We start from the raw sequence: 22,285 nt of genomic DNA on the forward strand, positions 1-22,285 counted from the left end.
CACTGAGTGAGGGGCACACAGGTGCGCCCAGCGCGCTGGCCTGGGAAAGGTCTGAGGGAGATCTAGAGAGGGAAGCTAGTATGGACGTGGAGGGGTGGAGAGGGAAGGAATTGGAGTGCAGCAGAAGGCTTTAGGGCCTCTCCGGTGCCTTCCTCCCACCCCCTCCGGGGAGTAGGGAGCTAAAAATCTGGCGGGGTGGGTCGGGAGGGGGTGCAAAGGAGGCTCGGGGTTCAAGAAGAATTCTTCCAGGCCCGCGCGAGCGAATCTGTCAGGCTCAGGGACCCAGCGGAACGCCAGCCCGACACCACCACCGCCCCCCCCCCACGCCGCCGCCGCCGCCGCCGCCGCCCGGCCTTGCGCTCCCCTCCGCCTCCCTCCTGCCGGCGCGAGCGGGCGGCGCGCTCCGGAGGGAGCGCTGGGCTGGAGGTTTCCTGCCCCCTCGGCGCCCGCACCTGCCCTCCGCGCCCGCCGCTGAACCCGCGCCGACTGGGCAGCCGGGGGCGCCCCCACCCCTCTCCCCCCGGGCCGGGGAGCCGAGGGGCAGCGCCGGAGCCCGGGGGGAGCGCGGCCCCGCCGGCCGGCCGGCCAGGGCCGGGGGCAGCTAGGACGGCCCCGGGTAAGCGGCGGGAGGAGGGAAGGCGGGCGGGGCAGGGCCGGGGGCTGGTGGGAGCGAGGTGGCGGGGCCTGGGGGCAGGGGCGAGGAGGGCGGAGGGGGTCGGCTGGCTGGCGGGGAAGCTGCGCGGGGCGGCCACGTGAGAGCGGGAGCTGGCGGCGGTGGGAGGGGGTGCTGCAAGGTGCTGGAGGCGGAGAGCAGGCAGGGCTCCGGCATCCCCCCCCGCCAGACTCCCACCAATCAGGTCATGGGGAGCCCAGCAGCCTCCGACGCCCCCACCCGCTCACTCCCACATGAACGTGTGGGGACAAACAGCGGGCAGACGTGTGACTCGGCCCATGGGCCCGCAAAGCCAGGGCTATCAGTCTGGGGCAGGACTCGTGCGTCCAGACCAAGGGGAGGGGAAAAGAAGCAGGCTTGGGCCCCTGTGTGTGTCCCCCGTCTCTTGCCTCTCTTGCTGAGGCGCTGTCTGCAGACTCACTGCAGAGCGCAGGCCTCCGAGAGGTCGCGCTCAGGGGGCTGGGCCCTGATTCTCGGGACAGCCCCCTTCAGTCCCCACCCAGCTAGGGACGTTGGGTTAATAGGCACTTAGACCCCGGACTCCTGCCAGAGAAGAGGGAGGGGGCACCGATCACCTCTGAGTCAGGGACAGGGCCACACTCGAGCCTGGTGAGTTCCAGGAGGCTGGCCCCAGCCCAGTGGTGCCCTCTCTTGCAACCCCCCCCCAGCCCCCCGCTGGCTACAGCTCTATCCCCGTTTATTTCCCAGCTATTCTCCAGAAAGTGTTGATTTCTGCGCAGGGAGTGTGGCGTCCAGGAGAATCTGCAGGTAGGACACATCTTAGATCCCTCTAAGTGGCCACACCCAGAGGGAGGTGGGGGGACTCTTCTTGCATTCCTTGCCCTCTCTTCCTCCCCCAGGTGCCCCCCTCCCCAGCTGCTTGTGCTGGTTATGTAATTAACCAAGCGGAGGCTGTCTGCCATGCTGACAGCGTCCAGGGAGGCCTGAGGGGCCCAGGGCCTAGAGGGATTTATGGGGAGGAGGGACAGGCCCTTACCCCAGTGGGAAGCCCAGGGAAGTAGATAAACACCTGTTGGAGAAAGGATACCACATGGGGCAAAAGGAATCAGGGTCCTAGCCTTTAGTTGGGAGCTCAGCTGGGTGTGTGGTCTCCACTTGCCTGAGCCTCTGATTTGGGGTTTTGGTTTTACCTTCAATAAAACGGGGAGAAGAGTCTCTCTCTCTCTGTCTCTCATACACACACACACACACACACACCCCACACGCCAAGTACATGAGCAAGAGTGGGTAGTGACCCTTCCTGGGATTGCTAGGAGTCCCACTGAGATTTTAGAAAATCTCAGATGGATGAGGAATCCCTGTACCCAACAGTGGCCACTATTAATTGCACACCTGCTGTTGCGGGCCCTGGGCTTTCCTTTCAGCATCACTTTCACGGCATCACAACACCAGGGGAAGTCTCTAGCCCAAGACCACTTCTTAGGTGGCAGAGCTGGGAGTCAGACCTTGGTGGCTCTCACCCCAAACCCGGCCCTACGTTTTACTAGGCTGTATGTACACGTACCCAGTGGACTGGATTTTTTGAATCAGGCCAGACTGAGGGCCATTCAGACATGAACTGGGCATATATAGAAAGAACACGCATCCACAGAGAAGAATGCATACGTAGTCCTGTGGGAATCCAGCCTACCCATCTGCCCTGGGCCCAGGGAGCAGGCGCTGGTGTCACCCTCCTGCGAACAGTCCCTGGACAGGAAGTCTCAGGCTTAGTACCAGCCTTCCTGGTCACCATCCCTCACAGAAGGAGAAGACAGTTGACTTGGATTATCTCAGGAATAGGGACTCTTAACCCCACTTTATATATGGGCAGAGCGTAGCCCTCATTGGGTAGGTGATGCACCCTTGGACCACATCTAGGAAATGTCAGAGCTAGGGTTTAGACCTAAGCTCTAAAGTCACCAAAACTGAGCAAGCAAGGAGCGACTGAACCCAGAACAAGGCCCAAGCCTGTAGCAGCCCTTTCCTGGGCACCTGCTGTGTGCCAGGCCCTCTGAGCTCGGGGGGATGCCAGGGAATGAGATGTAGCCGGTGGACTATAGGCATGCACCAGCCAGAACTTGAACTTGGAAGTTGGAGGGACTGCAACAACACTGTGGAGAGGAGTAGCTGCCCTTGGGCCCCCTTCTCGCCCCCTCTTGAATCTTCTCTAAAGTGGGAGTACCTGCTTCCCCTGAGGGATCCCGTCCTGCCAATGGCCACTGTGTGGGTGTGCTAATACCAAGTGCTCCCCGAGTGGCAGGCTCCAGGGCCAAAGCGGTCATCAGTCCAGACTTCTCACTGGGGGACATTTGGAAACAGGGGATGTTTGGGGTTGTCATGGTAACTTGAGTCGGCTGCTGGCAGGTACCTCCTGGCAGCAGGGCTGTAAGACGTCCTGCCCAATAAAGACCTCTCTCCACAAAATACTGGGAGCGCCTCCGTTGAGCCCTCTGGGCTCGGCTCCCCCCGGGGCTTTGTGGGAAAGCTCAGATTGGAGCAAGTCTAGTGTGCATTGCTCTGCGTTACAGCCTGCCTTGGTGGGGGTACGAGGGTGGGCCAGACTTGGCCAAGAGTCAGGTCATAATACAGGAAAGAGGGATTCCCACCAGAGGGTGGGGGGGGGAGTGGACGGAGAAGGGAGGATGGAGAGACTCCGGATAGATGCGGCTAGGTGTTCTGGGAAAGGGAAGGCATGCTGAGGGGCAGCGCCTGCTGCAGCTGAGTCCCCGAGGTGGGGAAGTAACAGGACAGATCCAGGGAAAAACGGGCCCACCAAGCCCACCTCTTGTCCCCACAGTCCAGGTGGAGGCCGCAGAGGGCCCAGGGCAAGCAAGGGCAGCAATGGTGGGTCCTGACGGTGGCTGAGCCCCCAGCCCCTGGAATATGCAGCCCGGGGGAGCCCCAGGCAGCGGCGAGGACGCGGTGGCGGAGCGGGGCGGGAGGCATGGTCTCCACCTACCGGGTGGCCGTGCTGGGGGCGCGAGGCGTGGGCAAAAGTGCCATCGTGCGCCAGTTCCTGTACAACGAGTTCAGCGAGGCCTGCGTGCCCACCACCGCCCGCCGCCTCTACCTGCCTGCCGTCGTCATGAACGGCCACGTGCACGACCTCCAGATCCTCGACTTCCCACCCATCAGCACCTTCCCAGTCAACACGCTGCAGGTACGAGGGCCCAGGACCTGCTGGGGCAGCCGACTGGGGAGTCAGGGGGATGGCAGCGGTTGGTGGGCACGAGTCGGGTGGGGAGAAGCTGGTCTCCCACCTTTTCTGGGCTCTGGCCCCGTCCCCATCCTCTGGCTCCAAGGACTCCGGGCCGCACCGCGGGCCATCCTGCTTAGAGCCGACATTTGGGTGCCGCTTTATTCCACATGCATGTCATGAGCGTGTAACGTGTGGTAGGCTGGACGCCAGGGTCGATGTGATGGCGTGCAGAACAGATGTGCAGTGTGCTCTCCTGGAACTACTCCCCTCACAGTCAGGTGAAGACAAGCAGGCAGTGGTCACACACGCAGTAAGTGTGTGCTTGGCGGCCTTGCGTCCGCTGAGTGGGACTGGGCGGGAAGGGGCAGTGGAAAGCAGGGCAGGAACACTAGATGCTTGCTAGTGTTCCAGGCTCTCAGACCCATGGCGTCTGTAGAAGGGGCAGCAGAAGGAAAAGCGAGGGGCCTGGGAAAGGTGGGTTCTTGGAGACGGGAGGCCTCGACCAGTCTTTTATCCAAAGGCCTTTAAGTGATGCTGTGCCCCTTGACCTCTGGACTAGCCCACGGGGCAGCCTTCCTGCAGGGTTGGATTCCAGTGCCCCCAGTGCCCTGGCTGACAGTGCTCCTTTCCCTACCCTGCAGGGACCAGGTCCTCCTTCCCTCTCTCTCTCTCCGCCTCTGGTGGCTCAACCCTAAGAGGCATTTGTTCACCTAAGGAAGCCCCTGACGGGAACGTTCGGAGGTTTCTCTGGAAGGACAGGCAGGGGTCGTAGCTTGGCCACTTGTGACCACAAAGCCAGCCATCTCTGGGGCAGCGGCTCAGGCTCAGCACCGTCTTGGCAACTCCAGGCAGGAGGACTGTGGCCCAAGTCCAGAGACACAAGGCTATCCCGTCCCAGGTGTGAGGGACCCACACCGAAGACAAAAGCCTGATCTGCCCCTTGGAAACCACAAGGTCGGGGCCGTGTGTCCGGGGTCAGGGCATCGTGCCTTTCCTCCGAGGAGACTTCAATGGAGGCCTTAGTGTGTCCGCAGGCTCCCTTCCAGTCTTGCTCACTGAGCGTGGCTTATTCGTTCACATTGTGTTGTAGATTAAATTTTAATTTAATTCCAGTTTTGGAATAGGTAAGACACAGTTTCAAAGTCTAAATTTGTATAAAAAAACAAAGAGGAAAAAGGAAAAAAGTCCCAACTGCAAAAAGGTACACCCAGAGAAATCCCAGTCCTGCCCCGCCCTCTTCACCCTGATTCTTGCCCCACTCTCAATGGCCATCCTCGCTGGATTTTTATTCACACTTCCAGTTTCTTTAAACAAATAAGAAAATGTGTTCTTCCACTCCCTTTCTTTCAGAAAAAAAAAAAAAAAAGTTCTCCACCTGGTCTTTTTGCCTTACATTATAACCTAGAGATTTTCCCCGAGGGTTGGTATCTGAATGTCAGTAGCATGGTTGTGCCACACCCCCCGGAGAGAGGGACCATGGCATCCCCTCTTGTGTGTCCAACTTCCAATCTGCTGCACCAATAGTCCATGGTCTCTCTGCACAGGGGGAGGCATATCTGTGGAATCGAGCCCCAGAAACGGCGTTGCTAGGTCAAAGGATAAATGCAGCTGAGTTTGGAAGGAAAGTTGCATATTTCTGTTTTTGTGAGCGCTGGCCAGCAGACTCTATTGTCCAATTTGGGGGGTTCTAACAGTCTGATAGATGAGATGTGATAGTCTTGGTGTGGTTTTGGTTTGTGTCTCTGATGATGGTTGAAGCTGAGCATCTTTCCATAGGCATAAGAGCTTTTGCATTTCTTTTTCTCACAATTCTTCAGTCCTCTGTCCATCTTTTCTGTTGGGTTGTTGTCCTTTCTCTTCCTGGTTGATCCTGAGCTTTAGACTCTCCTGGATGCCCTGGAGCACAAAAAAAAGTGACTTTGAGCAGAGACATACTGAGAAGGGACCCTGCATCCTCAAAGATCAAATATAGGGGCGCCTGGGTGGCTCAGTGGGTTAAGCCGCTGCCTTCGGCTCAGGTCATGATCTCAGAGTCCTGGGATCGAGTCCCGCATCGGGCTCTCTGCTCAGCAGGGAGCCTGCTTCCTCCTCTCTCTCTCTGCCTGCCTCTCTGCCTACTTGTGACCTCTGTCTGTCAAATAAATAAATAAAATCTTAAAAAAAAAAAAAGATCAAATATAAAAGCTAAGAATCTCACTGGCCCCTGTTTGAGAAGAGAAATACATTCTTCCCCAACGACAGCAGAGAGGCAGCCCAGGAAAGTGGTCTGAGCCTCAGCAGTTCCCCCTGTAGCCCCTCTCCCGTCAGAGGAGGAAGCTAGCCTTAGAGAAACGAGCAACAAATGCAGGGTCAGCACCCAGGTGGCCGAGCCTCCCTCAGCTCCCAGGTCCTTAGAACTGGACTCAGTTTCCCCTGCTCCCCGGTCTTGATGCAGCCCCAAGATGGTCACTTCCAGTCTGGAACCCCTCACAGAACTAGCTTGGAAGAAAAGCTGAGCTTTCCCGTTCCCTCCCTTCAATCAGGGGTGAAGCCACAACCCAAATAATCAGGAGCCTTCCTCCTCTCCTCTTTGGAGCCCCCAGAGAGCAGTGGGAGGGAAGGCAGCCTGGAGGCCCCCTGGAGGAGGCAGCATGTGGGGGCAGAGGTGAGGCTGTCACCCTCAGAGGCTGGCAGCTCTTCCCTCTCCCCAGCAGAGAGCTGGAAGAAGGTGGGAGCCTCTGTGCCCGTTTCCCCCTAGCTCCCATTCCTCCTGGGGGTGAGAGGAGGAACCCCATGCACCAGAGGTCCCAGGCTCCCAGAAGGCACTGCCCTCTTCCCTGTATCCCTGGCCTGAGAATCCAGCCCCCTGGTTCCTGGCTTTAGATTTGTCCCCAGCATCTTCCCCCTGCACCAAAGTTAAAACTCAGCACAAAAAAAAAGATGCCACATCATCTCCCAGGGGAAATGCACTGCAGCAGCCTCCTAAGCCTTTCAGTCGAGATGTGCTTTTCTGGAGCCGGACTGAACTCTCCACCAGGCCGGCCATCAAAGTCTTTCTTCTTTCATTCCTGCTCTGAGGTGGAGAGCCCAGCCCTAGTCCTCTGAGCCTGGCCCCTGCCCCAAGGCAACTCAGAAGCCGGCAGGGCACCAGCCTGCACCTCCTCCGTGTCTTTTGCCCATGCCCTCAAGGGAGAAGACCCTGGTGCCCTCTGTCCTTGGAGGCCTCCCCCTCCTCCAACATCAGAGACCTCCTCTTTCCACACACCCGTTGGCTTAACTGCTCTTGCATTTGCCATCTGCTGGAAAGTTAACCGGCTAATTAATCTCTCTTTTTTAAAGATTTTATTAATTTATTTGACAGAGAGAGATCACAAGTAGGCAGAGAAGCAGGCAGAGAAGAGGGGGAAGCAGGCTCCCTGCTGAGCAGAGAGCCCAGTCCCCAGGACCCTGGGATCATGACCTGACCCGAAGGCAGAGGCTTAACCCTCTGAGCCACCCAGGTGTCCCGGCTAATGAATCTCTTAAGGAATCTTCTCTTCAGTACACTCAGCCTTTCCAGGGGCCTCTTCCTCTGGAGCAGCAGCCCCTCTCCGAGAATTTGCCATAAGCATTCAGGAACCTTCTCTCCCCAGAGCTGCCCTGGGGCCCTGGTCTAAGTCAGCCCCCACTATGCAGCTAGTCTCAGTCTTTTTTCCTCAAGTCTTCTCCTTCTCAATCCTGAGGGCAGCGTGGAGCAAACAGAAGGAGCACTTCTGGATAGCAATCTCAGAGCAGTGCTGTAGGCCGAAGTTGCTCGGATCCCAGCATGCAGCAGGGGGGGTTCAAGGCCACAGAGAGCTCACCAGCCTAAGTAGTGCAATGAAAGAGCCTGCTGAGAACCAACACAAAAACAAGGAAGGCCTGGCTGGCTCTCACCCTCTTGGGACCTCAGCAGAACTAGGGAACTGGGGATAGAAACAGCTCTAATAGCCAACGTAGAATCAGAGTGTTCTTAGCACTCAGGAAATGAGGAGAGTAGTCCCCTGCTTGCAGAAAGGCTCCCTGGAGGAGGAAGAAGGATTTTAAACTGGAAGACAGAGGATTTCAACAGATGGAACAACTAGCTCAGAGGGCTTGGCTCTTAGAGGCAGGCACATGACACATGTACTTGAACAGAGGACCAAGTGGATGGAGGAATGCATGAATGGTTTGGGCGATGAAACGGGACAAGGCAGATCTCTGCTCCAGAAATGCACACGACAGTGAGTGCTGGGACTCTAGAGGTCAGGCAGTGGGGCCTGCCCTATCCTGGCTTGGAGGTGGGGAAGCCGCTGCTGCACAACCGACCTCCTCCATTCTGCTCTAAGCCAGGCCTCCTAGGGATGTGTGGGTGTGGGAGGCTTGAGGTGCAGTGGCAGGAGGGAATGCCCTCTGTCTATGCCTGGAGGTGGCTGGGGGCAAAGGGAACCCTCAGGTTTGCTCTGACCTTGGCACTGGCTGCGGGTGTTGCAGGAGTGGGCAGACGCCTGTTGCAGGGGACTCCGCAGCGTCCACGCCTACATCCTGGTCTACGACATCTGCTGCTTTGACAGCTTTGAGTACGTCAAGACCATCCGCCAGCAGATCCTAGAGACGAGGTGAGGGTCCACCTCAGTGGGGACTCCAATGCTACCCACAGCCCTGGAAAGGGTGAAGGGGGGACGGTGGGGGGGGGCATTGGTGACATACCCTCTGGTTCCTGCACAGACATCCAGACATACACATTTTATTGTCCCTATTCCTAATAACTCACTTTGGGTTCTTACCATGGGGTGGCTGACTAGTCTAATGCAGTGGGTAAGAGCCGGGGCTCTGGGAACAAAACTGCCAAGGCCACGTATCTGTTAACTTTAACACAGTTAACAGATAAGCCTCAGGTTTCTCATCTGTCAAATGGGGATAACAGACCCACCTTTTAGATCAGTTGTTCCCCTTAGAGAATATAAGGCACCCGGAGGGCTGAGCACTGTGCCCGGAACAGAGGGTAGTAGTAGCACTATTGACCAGGCACAGCCCCCCCTTCTTGAAGTCCAGGGGTTGGGAGACCAGGCTGTGTCGTTCTGAAATCTCCTCCCGCTCCCACCCCGCAGGGTGATCGGCACCTCGGAGACGCCCATCATCATCGTGGGCAACAAGCGGGACCTGCAGCGCGGGCGCGTGATCCCGCGCTGGAACGTGTCACACCTGGTGCGCAAGACCTGGAAGTGCGGCTACGTGGAGTGCTCGGCCAAGTACAACTGGCACATCCTGCTGCTCTTCAGCGAGCTGCTCAAGAGCGTTGGCTGCGCCCGCTGCAAGCACGTGCACGCCGCCCTGCGCTTCCAGGGCGCGCTGCGCCGCAACCGCTGCGCCATCATGTGACGTGGCGCCCGCCCGCGGCCGCACCCCGACCGACCAGGCGGGGGCCGCCCCCCGGGGACTGCGGGGTGGCTCGGGCGGGGAGCGCCGGGGAAGGACTCGGGCTGGCCCGCTCTGGCAAGCCCCCGCAGCCGCGGGCCCTGCGGGGAGAGGTGGAGGGCGAGGGGAGCCTCCTGCGACGGCCAGGTCCAGCCCCTCTCCGCATCCGTCTTCCTGGGCCCGCCGCCTTTAGTGCTGTAGCTAGCGCCGTGTGCCCGGCCGGGCCCCAAGGGGCGCCTTGGCCTTTTGGGATCGGGAGGGTGAGCGCGGGGCTTGGGGGTGGGGAGGTGCTGCCTTTTCCGTGGGGGCCCCCACCCGTCTTCTCCAGAGAGAGTGTCTGTCATTGCCCTGCATCTTCTTTCCCCGTGTCTGTCTGCCCAAGCATCTGTTGGTCCTTAGCTATCTTATCCACCCTCCGCTCCGCCTTCCCCAGCTCCGTTCACAGGGCTCTCATTTCGTTCATCCCCTTGTCGCAGATCCTGGCAGCTTCTCCATAGAGAAGGCCAGCCTTTGGACCGTCAGCACCACCGGCACAGGGCAGAGAGATGCAGGTGGCCCAAGGACCCTAATCGGGGTCCGAGGGTTGAGTTCTAGGTCAGTCAGGCGGAAAAGGCTGAGCTCTCCCCCTTCCAGGGAGATCTCCCCGCCCAGCAACCCCCAGAGACACAACAACCTACCTTCCAGCCTTAACTCGATGGTCCATCCCTGCTGGGTGCCCCCATCCCCTTCCTGACCCCAAAGCCAGATCACCCCCTGGGTTACAACTTTTTTCTTGATGGAGTGTGGAGAGGGAATCCCCCAAAGGATAAATTTATTTCCACAATGCCAGGTTCCAGCCCTCTATTCCCTCTTGCGTTGGGTGGTCTGCAAGATTGGGGGATGTTGGGTTTGGGGGGCTGGTGGTGGGCAAGGTGGTGCCTCCCGGGGTTGGGAGGGGGTGGTTGGGTTGTACTAGTGAAGACTCTTATCTCCCCCATCCCACTCCAGTCAGACTGCCCCAGACCCTGCCTGCCTTGAATCTCAGATTTTCTCTGATAAATCTGGGGAGGGGCAGAACCAGGAAAAGAATTATGGGGACCCCTGTGCTTGGGGGAGATATGCCCACACCTCCACCCCTCGATAGAGGCCCTCAGGATCTGATACGCCCTTATCCCAACACCAGTTGGCCCTATGCCCTGACTCACTCCACCCCATTTTCTCCGGCTGCCTGGCCGGTTTCTACCTCTCGTCACCGGAGCTGATCACTGTCAGTTTTGTACCGATTTAGAAAAAACAAAAAATCCATAAAGATATTAGGACCGGCCTGAGGGATTACTGGGGTACTTGGAGGATGGGAACAATGGTGCGTGTCCCCTGCCCCTAGCTGAGTTCTCCTTGAGGCTAAGTCCTGAGCCCTGGTGTGGTAGGATGTTAGGAAGGTCCCTCGTTAGAAGAGGGGCAGATAAATCAACCCAGCCTCAATGTAGCCAAGCTGCAGTGTATAGACCAGAAAATCAGGTAGCCCAGAGCAGTGATGGAGCAGATTTGGGGGAGGGGTCATGGGTAGGGAATTTATCCAGATCCAGTGTGAGAGGGAATCTGATTCTCCCTTCCACTTCCCCAGCTGATCCTCCCTCCATCCGTGGGGTGTAGCACAGTGCTTCAGTGACTGCCCTGACCTTGGACAGTCCAGTATTTCTGGGTTCTAGTCCCTGCTGTGTTGCATGACTTTGGGCAAGTGACCCGCCCTCTCTGAGCCTCCCTCTGAGACAGAGGAGGTGGCTCCCCTTCCCCACACCTTGGAGTGGTTGGGAGGGTAAGGAAGAGGGCCTGCCCCCTTTGATCCCCTGCATCCCTGCCCCCTGGTGCACCCAGGGGATGGGGTGAGGGATGGCAGCATCTCACCTGCCCCATCATTATCACCCCAGCTGAGGCACCTGAGGTGGGCATGGGGGACCCAGGCCTCTGGCTGCCCCTTATGGGAGCCATTGGAATGTATTGCCTGTCCGGCCCCCCTCACCCCCCTCCACTGCACTCCAGGTATTTGATTTTGATTCCCTCCACCCCCATTCTGAGTCTCTGTCCGCCCCCCCATCAGGGTTTCCCACCACAGGGTCTGGAAGTGTGTACGATGCCCATTGCGCTGTGATCGGAAGTCAGATTAAAAATCAGGGAGTGTTTTCCCTTGTTTCTGTACAAGGTGTTGGCTCAGTTCCTGCCCTGGGAGGGAGAGGGCTCCCCTTCGGGGCCTGCCTGCTGAACTCAGCTGTGGGAGGACTGTCAGGGCGAGGAGGCTGCTCTGAGTCCCAGAGCCTGGGTCAACCAGAGAACTAAGAAGTTTGGGACTCACCTCTCCACCTAGCCTCTGAGCACTCCCACGCTGATCAAAACCATCCTGAGGGGAAGTGAGAGGTCTCCCCCCAACACTCTGGGGAAAACTTTCATAACTGGGCTCAGTCCCAGCTCCTGCTGCTGTGTCTTTGTTCCCAGTTAGGGCTGAGCCTCTGCAGCCCCTTCGTGGCTGTAAATGTGATAAGAACTCTCCACCATCCCTCTTGAGTTGGAGTGATCTCAGGTTCCAAAACAGAGAGCAAAGCTTTGAAGTCCTGCCGGCTTGTGTGTCCCTGTCCTTGGTGCTGACACATGAGTGGCTTCCCGAAGAGAAGGGCCGTCTGACAAGGTTGGCTGACCCTCAGGAGAGGAGACCTCTGTCACTCCCCCTGCCCCTGCCCCACTCCCTGTCCCTCATCCCCTTCCATTCCAGTGGGTAACGCTTGAAGCTATACCTTCCTGCACCTGGGGAAATGCTTGAAACTGTGCCTTCTGCACCACCACAATCCTCGAGTGACGGACTCAAGAAGCTTGGGACTCAGGAACAGTCCCAAAGTGTTTAATAACTTACAAGAGTTATGGAAACGGTGGCCGTGGCCAGAGGCCAGGAGTTTGGGGAGCTGTTCTGGGAGAAGGCAAGAAGACCAGGGTGGCCTCGGTGTCCTGGAGTTGGAGTGGGAGATTGAACCAGTATTTGTCTTCTGACCCCATCCATACCTTCTCCCTTGCCAAGGCCCTGGATGGAGGTGAGGGACCTTGCTCTCTGTTCCTGCAGCTGGGAGTCCAGTGGATAGCTGGCATCCTTTTCACTTCCTTCTGCCCCAGACTCAGGCTCAGAGCTGGGAAGGCTCCTCCTCAGACCCAGGACTCCTCCTCAGGTGGGAGTGGGGTTTGATCAAGCTGCAGGAGACCCCTGCCCTCCGAAGGCTGGGGGCTGCTCTTCAGTGGGGCAGCTAGTTCTCCCTTCTTTCTGTCCTCCTCCTCCCCTGCTGAGGCTCCATCCACCCCCACTCCCTTGGTGCCCAATGCTGCTCTCCCCAGTCTGCCCCTGGGGAGTGCCCTGGCTGAACCTATGTGGAGGTAAGCCAGTGGCCTGGGGATGCGTGAAGGCTGCTTCCCAGGCCTGTGGTCCCTCCGCGGCCGGATTTTGGGCCTCAGTTTTAGCTTGTAGATGGATGGGACTCTCTGGGGCTTTCGGAGTGTTCTCTTAATCTTGGCTGGACATTTGCCAGAATTGGGGTCTGAGGGTGAAGATGTGGGGGCTTCCAGGTTGGCTGACACAGTGGGGCCTGAGCAGTCCTGCCTTCCTGGAGCTGGTCCCTTCTTCATCCCGGTGCCCTTGGCACTCAGGCTTGCCTTTACCTTTGGCCCACTCTCTCTGGCTCCCAGTTTCCCTTTGGGGCCTCCTGGGCCTTTTGGTAAGGCTCCCTTAGGGGAGCCTGTAGAGGCTGCCTTCCAGGCTCCCAGGTCCACTTTAACAAGGGGTGGGGGGCCCTGAGCCAGTTCTTGTATGACTTTGTCATAAGGACCCCCAGGCTCAGGCCACCACCCACCTAGGCTGGGGACGTAGACTCCACTTCGAGGGATGACTCCAGACCCTGTGCCCTGGGGGCAGGCACCCCCCACCTTTAGCAGTGTCATGTTGGCCAAAAGCTCCTCCTCAAGACTGTGGTAGATAGCTTGATCCTTGGTTGCCCCCAGGGGAAGGGGAGGGTATCGCTCCTCCAATACCTGTGGGCCCAAGCCCCAGGGCTCCCCAGCTTTTGCTGTCACCTGGCTGTCCGTCTTCTGGTCCCCTTGTCTCGCATTCACAGAGAAATCCCCATGTCTGCATCCAGCCAGGTCCCCAGGGACAGCCCTTGGGATGGAGTCACTCTCCAATTCTGTCATGGGACCTCCACTGGCAATACCTGGAAAGCTGCTTCCTGGGGTGGGGGGGCGGGCAGGGGGCAGCCGGAGAGGGAGCTTGGTGGGCCCTTTAACAGGGGACAGAGAACGGGCAGCTGGTGGCTCCCTGAGCTGGGAGGAAGCACCCTCAGCCTCACCCCTGGGTAGTGGCCTGAGGCCTATGGGCTTGGTTGGGCTGGAGGAAGGAGGAAGCGGAGACAGTCCTCCTGCTGGTGTCCTTTTGGTGGTGGCTTCAGGGGCTTGGAATCTCTGGGAGGCGGAGGCCCTGGAGAGAGTTCCCTGGCTGTCTGTCTCCTCACGAAAGCAAGATGTGGGAGTCGTTCCTCTGGGATGTTCAGAGGAGTATCTCTCCTCTCTCTTCCCTGAGGAGCTCCATGAGTCTTGTGAGTCTTGGCCCCTACGGGGGGATGAGGAGATGGGGCTGGGTGGGCTGTCCCCAGCCGGCAGCTGCCTCCAAGACAGGGTGGGTGACTGATCCTGGAGCCTGAAAGGGAGAATCATAAGGCCAGCAGGACCATCTCACCCAGTCCCCTGGCTCCAGGAAGGGATGACATTTCCCCAGCCAGAACACCAAGGGGGCCAGAATTCATGTTGAATGAAACAGATGCTCTCTGCCCCTCTGTGCCTGCCCAAGTCTTCCTTATGACAGATACTGTTCAAGTTTATTCTCCCTCATTCCCCTGTGTAGCAAACAGAAGCCTGGTTTGGACCCTGGGCTATTTCGGGTCCCACAACTACAACTCCCGAACCTTGGGGGAGGGGGCATCTGAGTGTGTGTTCTACTGTGAAATGGCAGAAGGTCCTTGGAAAATCTCTATGGGCCTTTATGGGCCTCAGATTCTTCATCTAGGTAATGGGAGGGTGTACAAAAAAGCTAGATGATCCCAATGGTACTGACTGGGTGCCTTTTTGGTTCTGAACACCTGGGGTAGGGGCACTGCCAGGAGACCTGCTTCCTTTTTCTTGGGGAGGGGGGAGCTCTGAGAATGTGAACTCCAAAGAAGAAAGGGACCCTGCTCTGCCCCTCTCCCTTATACCTCAGGAATGGTGTTGTCTCTCTGGGAACTCCCGCCTCTGCTGCCCATTTACTGTGGGCTCTAGGGGAGGAGGAGGCTGGGGGCCTCAGCTTCCGGCCTGAAGAGGTATATGTCTTCCAGTCCACGGGGGGCAGCGGGCTCTGGGAACGGCTGATCGTCATCGTAGGTTGGGGCTGCGAGGGCCCATCCTGCACCCTCACTTCATGCTGCGCCGGTGGGACGGGGGGCTTCTGGAAACTGCCCGTCTTGTGTGCTACCCACACAGTCCCCCCAAGAGAGAGGAGAGGAGGAATGGGTTAAGTTCCTGCTGATAAGGCCCACTGTTCTGCCCTAGCTGTCCCATGCCCCGAACCCACATTAGAGACAGTAGGACCTACGGTGGCAGTGCCAGAGCTTCCTTATAAGAGTTCAGGGGACGAATCTGGTCAGGGGGCCCAGTTTGGGGTGCTAATGGAGGTTACGGGAGGACTAAAGAACCCTCCAAGTCATACTTGGTGCCACCACCGTGCACTACAAAGCCAGACCTCAGCCCTGCCAAGAGGCCCCCGACCAAATGCTGATTCTGTGTGTTTGGCGTCATCTTGTGGCTATGACTGGTATTGCACTAGGGCTGCCTCCCTCATCATATCACTACCTTTAAAACAAACAAACACAAAAAAACACACCAGTACCTTCTATAGTATCTTCCTTTCTCCATCCCCACATACTTCTTGCCCCTGGAGATCAGACCTACTTCCTACCTCTGCTTCTGGCCTCCCGACCCAGAGCCACAGGGAAGGGACGGACTCTCAGGGGACTCACAGAGGGATGTGCACCGGCAGGGGTCATGTTTGTCCAGATAATGGCTGAGGGTGTCCCAGCCGCCCCCCACACGCACCATCACGTGGTTCCGGAGGATCTGTAGGGGACAAGAATGAGGTTGGGGGCAGGAAGGAGGGCATCTCCTCTTCCTGGAGCAGCCTACTGTTTTCCAGGAGGCACTCCTATCCATGAACACACGATCACGAAGGTTCTCCTTGCATAGGTGTATTGTTGGGGGGTGGGGGGCGTTGTGTCTTTTGCAGCCTGCGTCTCCTCCACAACTCGCATCGGATAACACATGTTGTCAAGGGTGGCGGCCAGCCTGACAAACAGGCTGACAAACAGAGTTGCCCAACAGCTAGACGAGGTATCTCACAAGCACTGTGCGCCCTGGCCCCGGAGCACTCTCTTCTCTCCCTTCACTGGAAAGAGATTTTCACCTGCACATTCCTGTTTCAGAAATGTGGCCCAGGGCCACCTGGGTGGCTCAGCTGGTTAAATGTCTGACTCTTGATTTTGGCTCAAGTCTATCGATCAAGTCTATCTCAGGGTTGTAAGATCGAGCCCTACAACGGGCTCTGTGCTGAGTGCGGAGTTTGCCTGGAACATTCTCTCTCCCTCTATGCCCTGCCCACCCACCCCACCCCTGTCTCTAAAAAAGTGGTCCCGCTTTGTTCTGTAATGAGTGTGTCAAGGAATCCTGGGGGTGCCATCCACCCTGGGTCCACTCTGGGACCCTGGGACAGGTCACAGTGTCTCCAGGTTTCCATTTCCTCAGCTGAAATTCCTTGTCCCGACCTACTTCAGAGAGCTCTTGGTTCAGGGTCTGGGTGAGGACCCAGGAAGCTGGCTCCATCTCCAGTAATGGCCTGTGATCAAGGAGAGGGCTTGGCAAAGCCTCTAGGTACAATTTGTTTCTGGTGAGGCGTGACCGGTTATGAGGGGATGGGCAGCGAGGGGCACATCTCACATCTGGACTGCTGCTCACTCTGCAGGATATACCAAACCAGGCATGTGAGCTATGGACAATGGGGCCCATGTGGCTGGGCTGTGCACTGAACACAAACTTGGGGTTCTCATGCCTTTTGCTCTGACCAAGCATGTGGAGGGAGTGGAGGCAAAGGACATTCAGGAATATCTGTCATACCCATTGCTGCCTGGACACTCATCTGCACTGGGCTAAGGTGGAGAAGATGGGGGGCAGGGTTCTGGCTGCCCTAATGGGAGGAAGGGGCAGGATCACCAACTTTGCCAACGATCTTCCGGGAATTCTGCAAGGGAGAGAAAGAAAGCCCCAAGGCCTGATAGGTTGGGGTGAATGGTGACTTCCTGTCCTTGCCCTCAGTCCTGGGCAAAGTCCCATGAAAGGCATCCCCACTCCGCCTGGGGTGATCCAGGGGACACCCCAACACCAGTCCCCAGACTTACCCGGATGAAAATGAGGGTGTTAGAGTCCCCCACGCGGTACTTCCCCTCAGACACTTTGACCATGGGGAACTGAACTGGGCACGTGCAGCGGCTCACGAGGCTCCGAACCTGTGGGCAGTGATAAAGGGCTCAGTCTCCCCTCTGCACAGGTGCCCAAGCTCCCTACAGCCGCGGAACAGTGGAACTAAGACTTGAACCGAGGCGTCGGAGACGGTGCCAGAGGCTGTGTTCTCAATAGCCGTGTGGCGGGGGCTCGGTGAGAGAGATCCAGAGCGCGGGATTTTGATGAAAACGTAACAAGCAGCTTAGCTGGGGCGATATGTGATGAGGACCGAGGCCCCGAGTGGAACACGGCTGAATCAAAGCCGCACCGAGAATTCATTCGCTGGGGGTCGTGGGGCCTCTGGGGCTCGAGATGTAGGCTGCTCGGACCCGCGCGCGCCGCGGGTAGGGGGCGGGGCCGACGGGGGCGGGGCGGGGCCGACGGGGCGGGGCGGGGTGGGGCCTGGAGGGCGTGTCCAGAGCCCCTCACCAGCTGATCCAGGTGGCGGAAGTGGCAGGGCAGCCGCGCCGGCGGCTCGGGAGGCGGTGGGTCCGGCGGGGGCAGGGCCAGCTCCTGCCGCAGCTCCTCGTCTATCTCCTCCTCCAGTCGCACCAGGGTGGGCGCCGCCACGCCGAAGCGCCAGGCTCGGCGGCCCAGCTCCAGCAAGCACAGCACCACGTTCTTCACGTTCTTGCGTAGTACCAGGTCCTCGGTCTCGAACATCACCACCTCTGGCGAGCGGGGCGGAGGGGGAAGGGGGGGCAGGTAGCCTGAGCCCCCTGCTGACCTCCGCCCAGCAGAGTAGCTGGGGCGGTCCCAGGCGCGGGCGGGAGGCACCGCGGAGGGGTAGGTGGGGGTGGGGACTCGGATCGCCGGGTCTGGGAGCCAGGCCGGCCCCTAGGAGGGGTCTGAGCAGAATTGTTCAGTCACTTAGGGCAGAGTAGGTGGCCCGCCTAACAGGACAGGCTGGGGTGAGAAGAGGTGACACAGCCAAGCAAAGAAGCCCGGAGCCCCACTGTGGACTAGCCCCACCTTGCCCTTCTCTCTACTCCGTTTGGCAATAGGGGTCTAGGAGTAAGAAGCAGTTTGTTCTGCCTCCCACCCGCAAGGCTCATCTCTAATATCCAGCAAACATCTGGAACGCAACCCTCAGCCCACATATAACCAGGCAAGGTTGAGCCTCACTGCCCGAATTGGAGTCCTGATTCTCCCACCCAGCAGCTCTGTGTCCTTGGGCTAGTCCCTGAGCCTCAGTCTCCTCTTCTGTAAAGTGGGATGTAGACTATTTCAGGGGATTGCTGTGAAGACAGTCGTTAGGTGTCTGCAGCCAGGATCTGGCTACATGGGAGGTGCTGGGTCAGACACTGGCTTTTCTCAGCCTTCGGATCCCACTCCGCACTGCCTTGCCAGCAGCCAGGAGCTGGGCCTGACTCTTCCCTCTGCCTCACCTCACACTCGTTTTGGCCTGGAGGATGGCACAACATCCAGCTTCATCCCATGAGGCCTAGGAGATGAGGGACCCTGTCCTGTCTCTCACCTGTGCCTCACAAGCTTCAGCACAGCCGGCCCCACCCTAATGTCTGTCTGCCTCCCTATCCTCCCCCCAGCCCACCCTGGCTTCTCCTAGTCATCCAAACACAGCACCTTCTTTGTGCCTTTGCCCCTGCTGTCCCCTGCCTAGAATTCCCTTTCCCATAAACTTCTATTTGTTCCCCAAAACTCAGCTTAAATCTTCCTCCTCTGAGTGGCCTTTCTTGGCCCCCACTACCCACCTGTTTCCGTTTGGGGCTTTTAGCACACCGGACTGTAATTTGTGAATCTGTTCATCTGTCTCTCTTCCTAGCATGAATTCTTTGGACTGGGTCTCAGTCCTCTTGGTCCTTTGTGCCCAGCACAAAGGAGATAGGGACTAAGTGTATGTTTGTTGAATGAGAGCATCATTCAATCAACACATTTATTTACTCAAAGCCAGTGAGGAAAGAGGACCTGGCTCCTGACTTCTGGTGCTGGAGACTTAGAGAGGAGGTGGGTTCTGGCAGGATAGGGGCGTGGGGAGGGGAGGCAGGATGGCTTACCTTGGATGCCCATCTCCTTTCGACACCACTGGATGAAGTTGGAGACATTGTCCCTGGCCTGGAAGGTACCCGGCTGGGCGGCCTCATTGCAGGAAACCCCAGCCCGAGGCAGGGGAATCCTTTGGGCTCGGGCAGGTGCCTCAGCCAGGAAGGCCAGGGCGGCCTCAGTGATGGCGTTGGCATGCCGGCACAGCACCAAGCCCGTCTCCAGGACCTGCAGGAAGTTGGAGGCATCGATGTCCAGCCCGTAGAGGTCCCGAAGCCACTCAGCCAAGTCCTCCATCATGGCTTCCAGGTACTGCTCGCTGGATTTAAAGGGCCGGATGCTACGCACTGGTGGCCCCAGGGTCCCAGGCCTCCTCCTGCGTCCCCCAGGCCAGGGCATGGTTGGACCCTCAGCGGGGAGGAGATGGGTACCTGTCTTCACTCCTGCTACCTGCTGGGCCTTGGCTGGTTCTCCCTGACTCAGGGGTGCCCCTTCTACCCTCCGTGAGTCCAGGACTTCCGGCTCTGCTACTTGCCGCCAGCCTTGGCCCGGCCCCCGCCCCCCCACATTCCTCAGTGCCTGCCTGAACTTTCCCTACTTGGTGGCCCTGCAGTGACCTCACTCTCGGGCTGCCCAGTTCGGCCAGAATTCATCACCTCCCAGGACAGACGGGGGTGAGGACACTGCTGTCTCCCCCCCGGGACTAGACTGGTCCAGCAGGCTGCCTTCCACCCTCAGCGGCCCGCAGCAGCAGCAGCAGGGGAGCCCCGAGCCCCAGAGCCTTGCTTTCAGCCTCCCCACTCTGCTTTCCCCTCCTCTCCTTGGAAACAGCGCTGCTACAAACACTCTTCCTTAACCCTCGAGGCAGCCAGCCAAGGACTGCCCTGCGCAGCCCGCCCTGACCCTCGGAGCAGGGAGGAGAGTCTGGGGCTGGTTTCTCTCCCTGGGTTGAAGGATGAGGCTTTGGGGGGCTAGGGAGTGGGGGAGGAAAGCAGGGCCGGGGTTGCCGAACCCCTTGGTGTTTAGCGAGCACTGTAAGATGGGGCTGAAGGAGGCGCGTTGCAGTAGTCTGAAGACATGACTTCATGCCTGGCCCCTTCCCTGTATCCCTCTGTGACCTTCATATGCCACCTCACCCCTCTGCACCTCAGTTTCCTCAGCTGAGGAAACCCCATGGGGAACCTTCCTAGAGGCTGGTACAAGGGGAATAGTGTCGACCTCTGGGGTGCTCTGAGGAGTAAAGGAATGATGTAGGTGGAAAGTTTCAGGACACGCGCCCACTCGGGGCGGGGTGGGTCCCAGCTCTCGCTGATTCTCCCAGCAGCCCTGCTGATGCCCCGTGATCCCTGCTTTCTCTGAGAACCTGCTCCATCCCCCACTCTAACCACAGGATTCCTCTAGAGCCGGCTGCTGTCAAAACCACAGCACCTCACCCTGGCCTCAGCAAAGCTCTGTCAGTAAATATTCGGAAGTTCCTCCTATGTGCCAGGCACTATTACAGGCCTGAAGAGAGAACAATATGGAGGCTCCGAACATGTTGGGGGGGATGGGTGACAGGTGACAAACGTGCAAATCCACGGTAAGTCAGATGGCGATAAATACCAGGGAGAAAAGGAAAGCACTAAGGGAGATGGGACAGTGTGTGGCATTTTATGTGAGCTTGTCAAGGGAAAGCCTCACTGACGCGGTGATATTTGAACAGAGGCATGAGGGTAATGAGGAAGCAGGCATTGCAGGTATGGGGGCGGGAAGGGTGTGTGGGCAGAGGGAACAGCCAGTGCGAAACCTCCAGACAGGAGCTAGGGTATGAGGCAGAGGGGACATGGACACCCAGATCAGGCAGCACTTTTCTTTAACTTTTGGAGATAATTTCCTTTCAATTATTTTCAAAAGGCATCAGGACCGTGATTACTGTGTCCATTTCGTGGATGAGGGAACAAGAAAACTGAGGTGGGCAGGAAATCTCTCTATCTCCCGCTACAGACCTCTCCATAGGGTCCATTGGGTGTCCTGGCAAAGTGTCAGCTGGTCTTCCCCAGGGGGAGAGAGCAAGACAGAAGCCAGTATCTTCACTGCCCAGCCTGGAAAGTCATGCTGTCATTTCCACGATATCCCATCGGTCACCCAGGTCAGCCTTACATGGGAGGGCACTGTATTGGAACATGAATTCCAGGAGTCAGGGGCCATGGGGGAACCTTCCTAGAGGCTGGTTATCCCTGTACAAAGGGCTAGTTGTTTCTTCATTGTGCTAATAAAATCCTATTATGTTCAGGTAGTAACTGGAGTTTCCTTGAAGTGTGGGAAGGTGGGCCCAGCCCCAGAAGAGGAACCCTGATATGTTCAAGTCAGTCAAGGCAGAGCTAAGATTGAAGTTTCTGCTGAGGCTCCAAGACACAGTAGAGGCAGCAAACCCAAAAAGGAGTAAGACTGTATGCACTCTTAATTGAGGCATTATCCAAAAGCTGCCACTTGATCCTCAGATTTTTCTCCCACTAGACTCTGTCAAGAGTTAGGCTGTTGCAGAGCAGGAGACGGTTTGCAGAGAATTGCAGCTGTGCTGTGAGTCTTGTGGCAGGCCACAGAATGGCCCCCACAGAGAGCTGTGTCCTCATGCCCAGAAACTGTGGATGCCCCCTTAGAGGGCCAAAGGGACTATGCAGATAATCCAGATTGTCAAGGCCGACATGAAATGTAATCACAAGTGTGGGGCGGAAGGTGGCCTGACTGCAGAAGTAGGAGAGATGTGCCGGTCAAGCAGAGATCAAGGGGGTCGCAAGCCAGGCACTCTGCAGCCTCTGGAAGCTGGAAGAAGCAAGGAGCAGATTCTCCCATGGAGTCTCCAGAAAGAACCAGCCCTGCCAGTGCCTCGATTTTAGTCCTGTAAGACTCATTTCAGACTTCTGACCTTCAGAACTGCAAAAGAATGACTTTTTTTTTTAAAGGTTTTATTTATTTATTTGACAGACAGAGATCACAAGTAGGCAGAGAGGCAGGCAGAGAGGAGGAAGCAGGCTCCCCGCAGAGCAGAGAGCCCGATGTGGGGCTCGATCCCAGGACCCTGAGATCATGACCTGAGCCGAAGGCAGCAGCTTAACCCACTGAGCCACCCAGGCGCCCCGACTTTTTTTTTTTTTTAAGATTTTATTTATTTGACAGAGATCACAAGCAGGCAGAGAGGCAGGCAGAGAGAGAGGAGGAAGCAGGCTCCCTGACGAAGCAGAGAGCCCGATGCGGGGCTCGATCCCAGGAACCTGGGATCATGACCTGAGCCGAAGGCAGAGGCTTTAACTCACCATCCAGGTGCCCTGTGGGTTTTTAAAAAAAAAATTAATATTTTACTTATTTGACAGAGAGAGAAAGAGAGCACAAGCAGCAGGAGCGGTAGAGGGAGAAGGAGAAGCAGGCTCCCCACTGAGAAGGGAGTCAGGCAG

The 22,285-nt window shown here is 57.8% G+C and overlaps 2 protein-coding genes across 2 annotated transcripts; one reads left to right on the forward strand and one right to left on the reverse strand.

Moving 5' to 3' along the window:
- The first annotated feature begins 378 nt into the window (after positions 1-378).
- On the forward strand, positions 379-11,441 carry RASL10B (RAS like family 10 member B). The gene is made up of 5 exons (XM_044248422.1): positions 379-616; positions 1,382-1,441; positions 3,471-3,833; positions 8,343-8,467; positions 8,960-11,441. The coding sequence occupies exons 3-5, from the start codon at positions 3,618-3,620 to the stop codon at positions 9,228-9,230; spliced, it is 612 nt and encodes a 203-aa protein (XP_044104357.1). The 5' UTR covers positions 379-616; positions 1,382-1,441; positions 3,471-3,617; the 3' UTR covers positions 9,231-11,441.
- A 990-nt stretch (positions 11,442-12,431) lies between these two features.
- Positions 12,432-19,253, reverse strand: GAS2L2 (growth arrest specific 2 like 2). The gene is made up of 6 exons (XM_044250246.1): positions 18,869-19,253; positions 17,283-17,524; positions 16,751-16,858; positions 15,323-15,419; positions 14,522-14,774; positions 12,432-13,968 (listed from the first exon to the last, which is right to left on the reverse strand). Exons 1-6 carry the CDS (start codon positions 19,251-19,253, stop codon positions 12,432-12,434), a joined length of 2,622 nt encoding a protein of 873 aa, XP_044106181.1.
- Between the last annotated feature and the right edge of the window lie 3,032 nt (positions 19,254-22,285).

This window comes from Neovison vison, chromosome 5 (assembly GCF_020171115.1).
Source record: "Neovison vison isolate M4711 chromosome 5, ASM_NN_V1, whole genome shotgun sequence".
Classification (NCBI taxonomy): Eukaryota; Metazoa; Chordata; class Mammalia; order Carnivora; family Mustelidae; genus Neogale; species Neogale vison.

Coding starts and splice junctions, on each gene's coding strand:
- GAS2L2 (XM_044250246.1), bottom strand. CDS start 19,253: ATGCCCTGGCCTGGGGGACGCAGGAGGAGGCCTGGGACCCTGGGGCCA. Junction 17,525..18,868: donor AAAGGAGATGGGCATCCAAG/GTAAGCCATCCT, acceptor CCCGCTCGCCAG/AGGTGGTGATGTTCGAGACC. Junction 14,775..15,322: donor CTGCCGGTGCACATCCCTCT/GTGAGTCCCCTG, acceptor CTGTGTGGGTAG/CACACAAGACGGGCAGTTTC.
- RASL10B (XM_044248422.1), top strand. CDS start 3,618: ATGGTCTCCACCTACCGGGTGGCCGTGCTGGGGGCGCGAGGCGTGGGC. Junction 3,834..8,342: donor TCCCAGTCAACACGCTGCAG/GTACGAGGGCCC, acceptor CGGGTGTTGCAG/GAGTGGGCAGACGCCTGTTG. Junction 8,468..8,959: donor CAGCAGATCCTAGAGACGAG/GTGAGGGTCCAC, acceptor CCCACCCCGCAG/GGTGATCGGCACCTCGGAGA.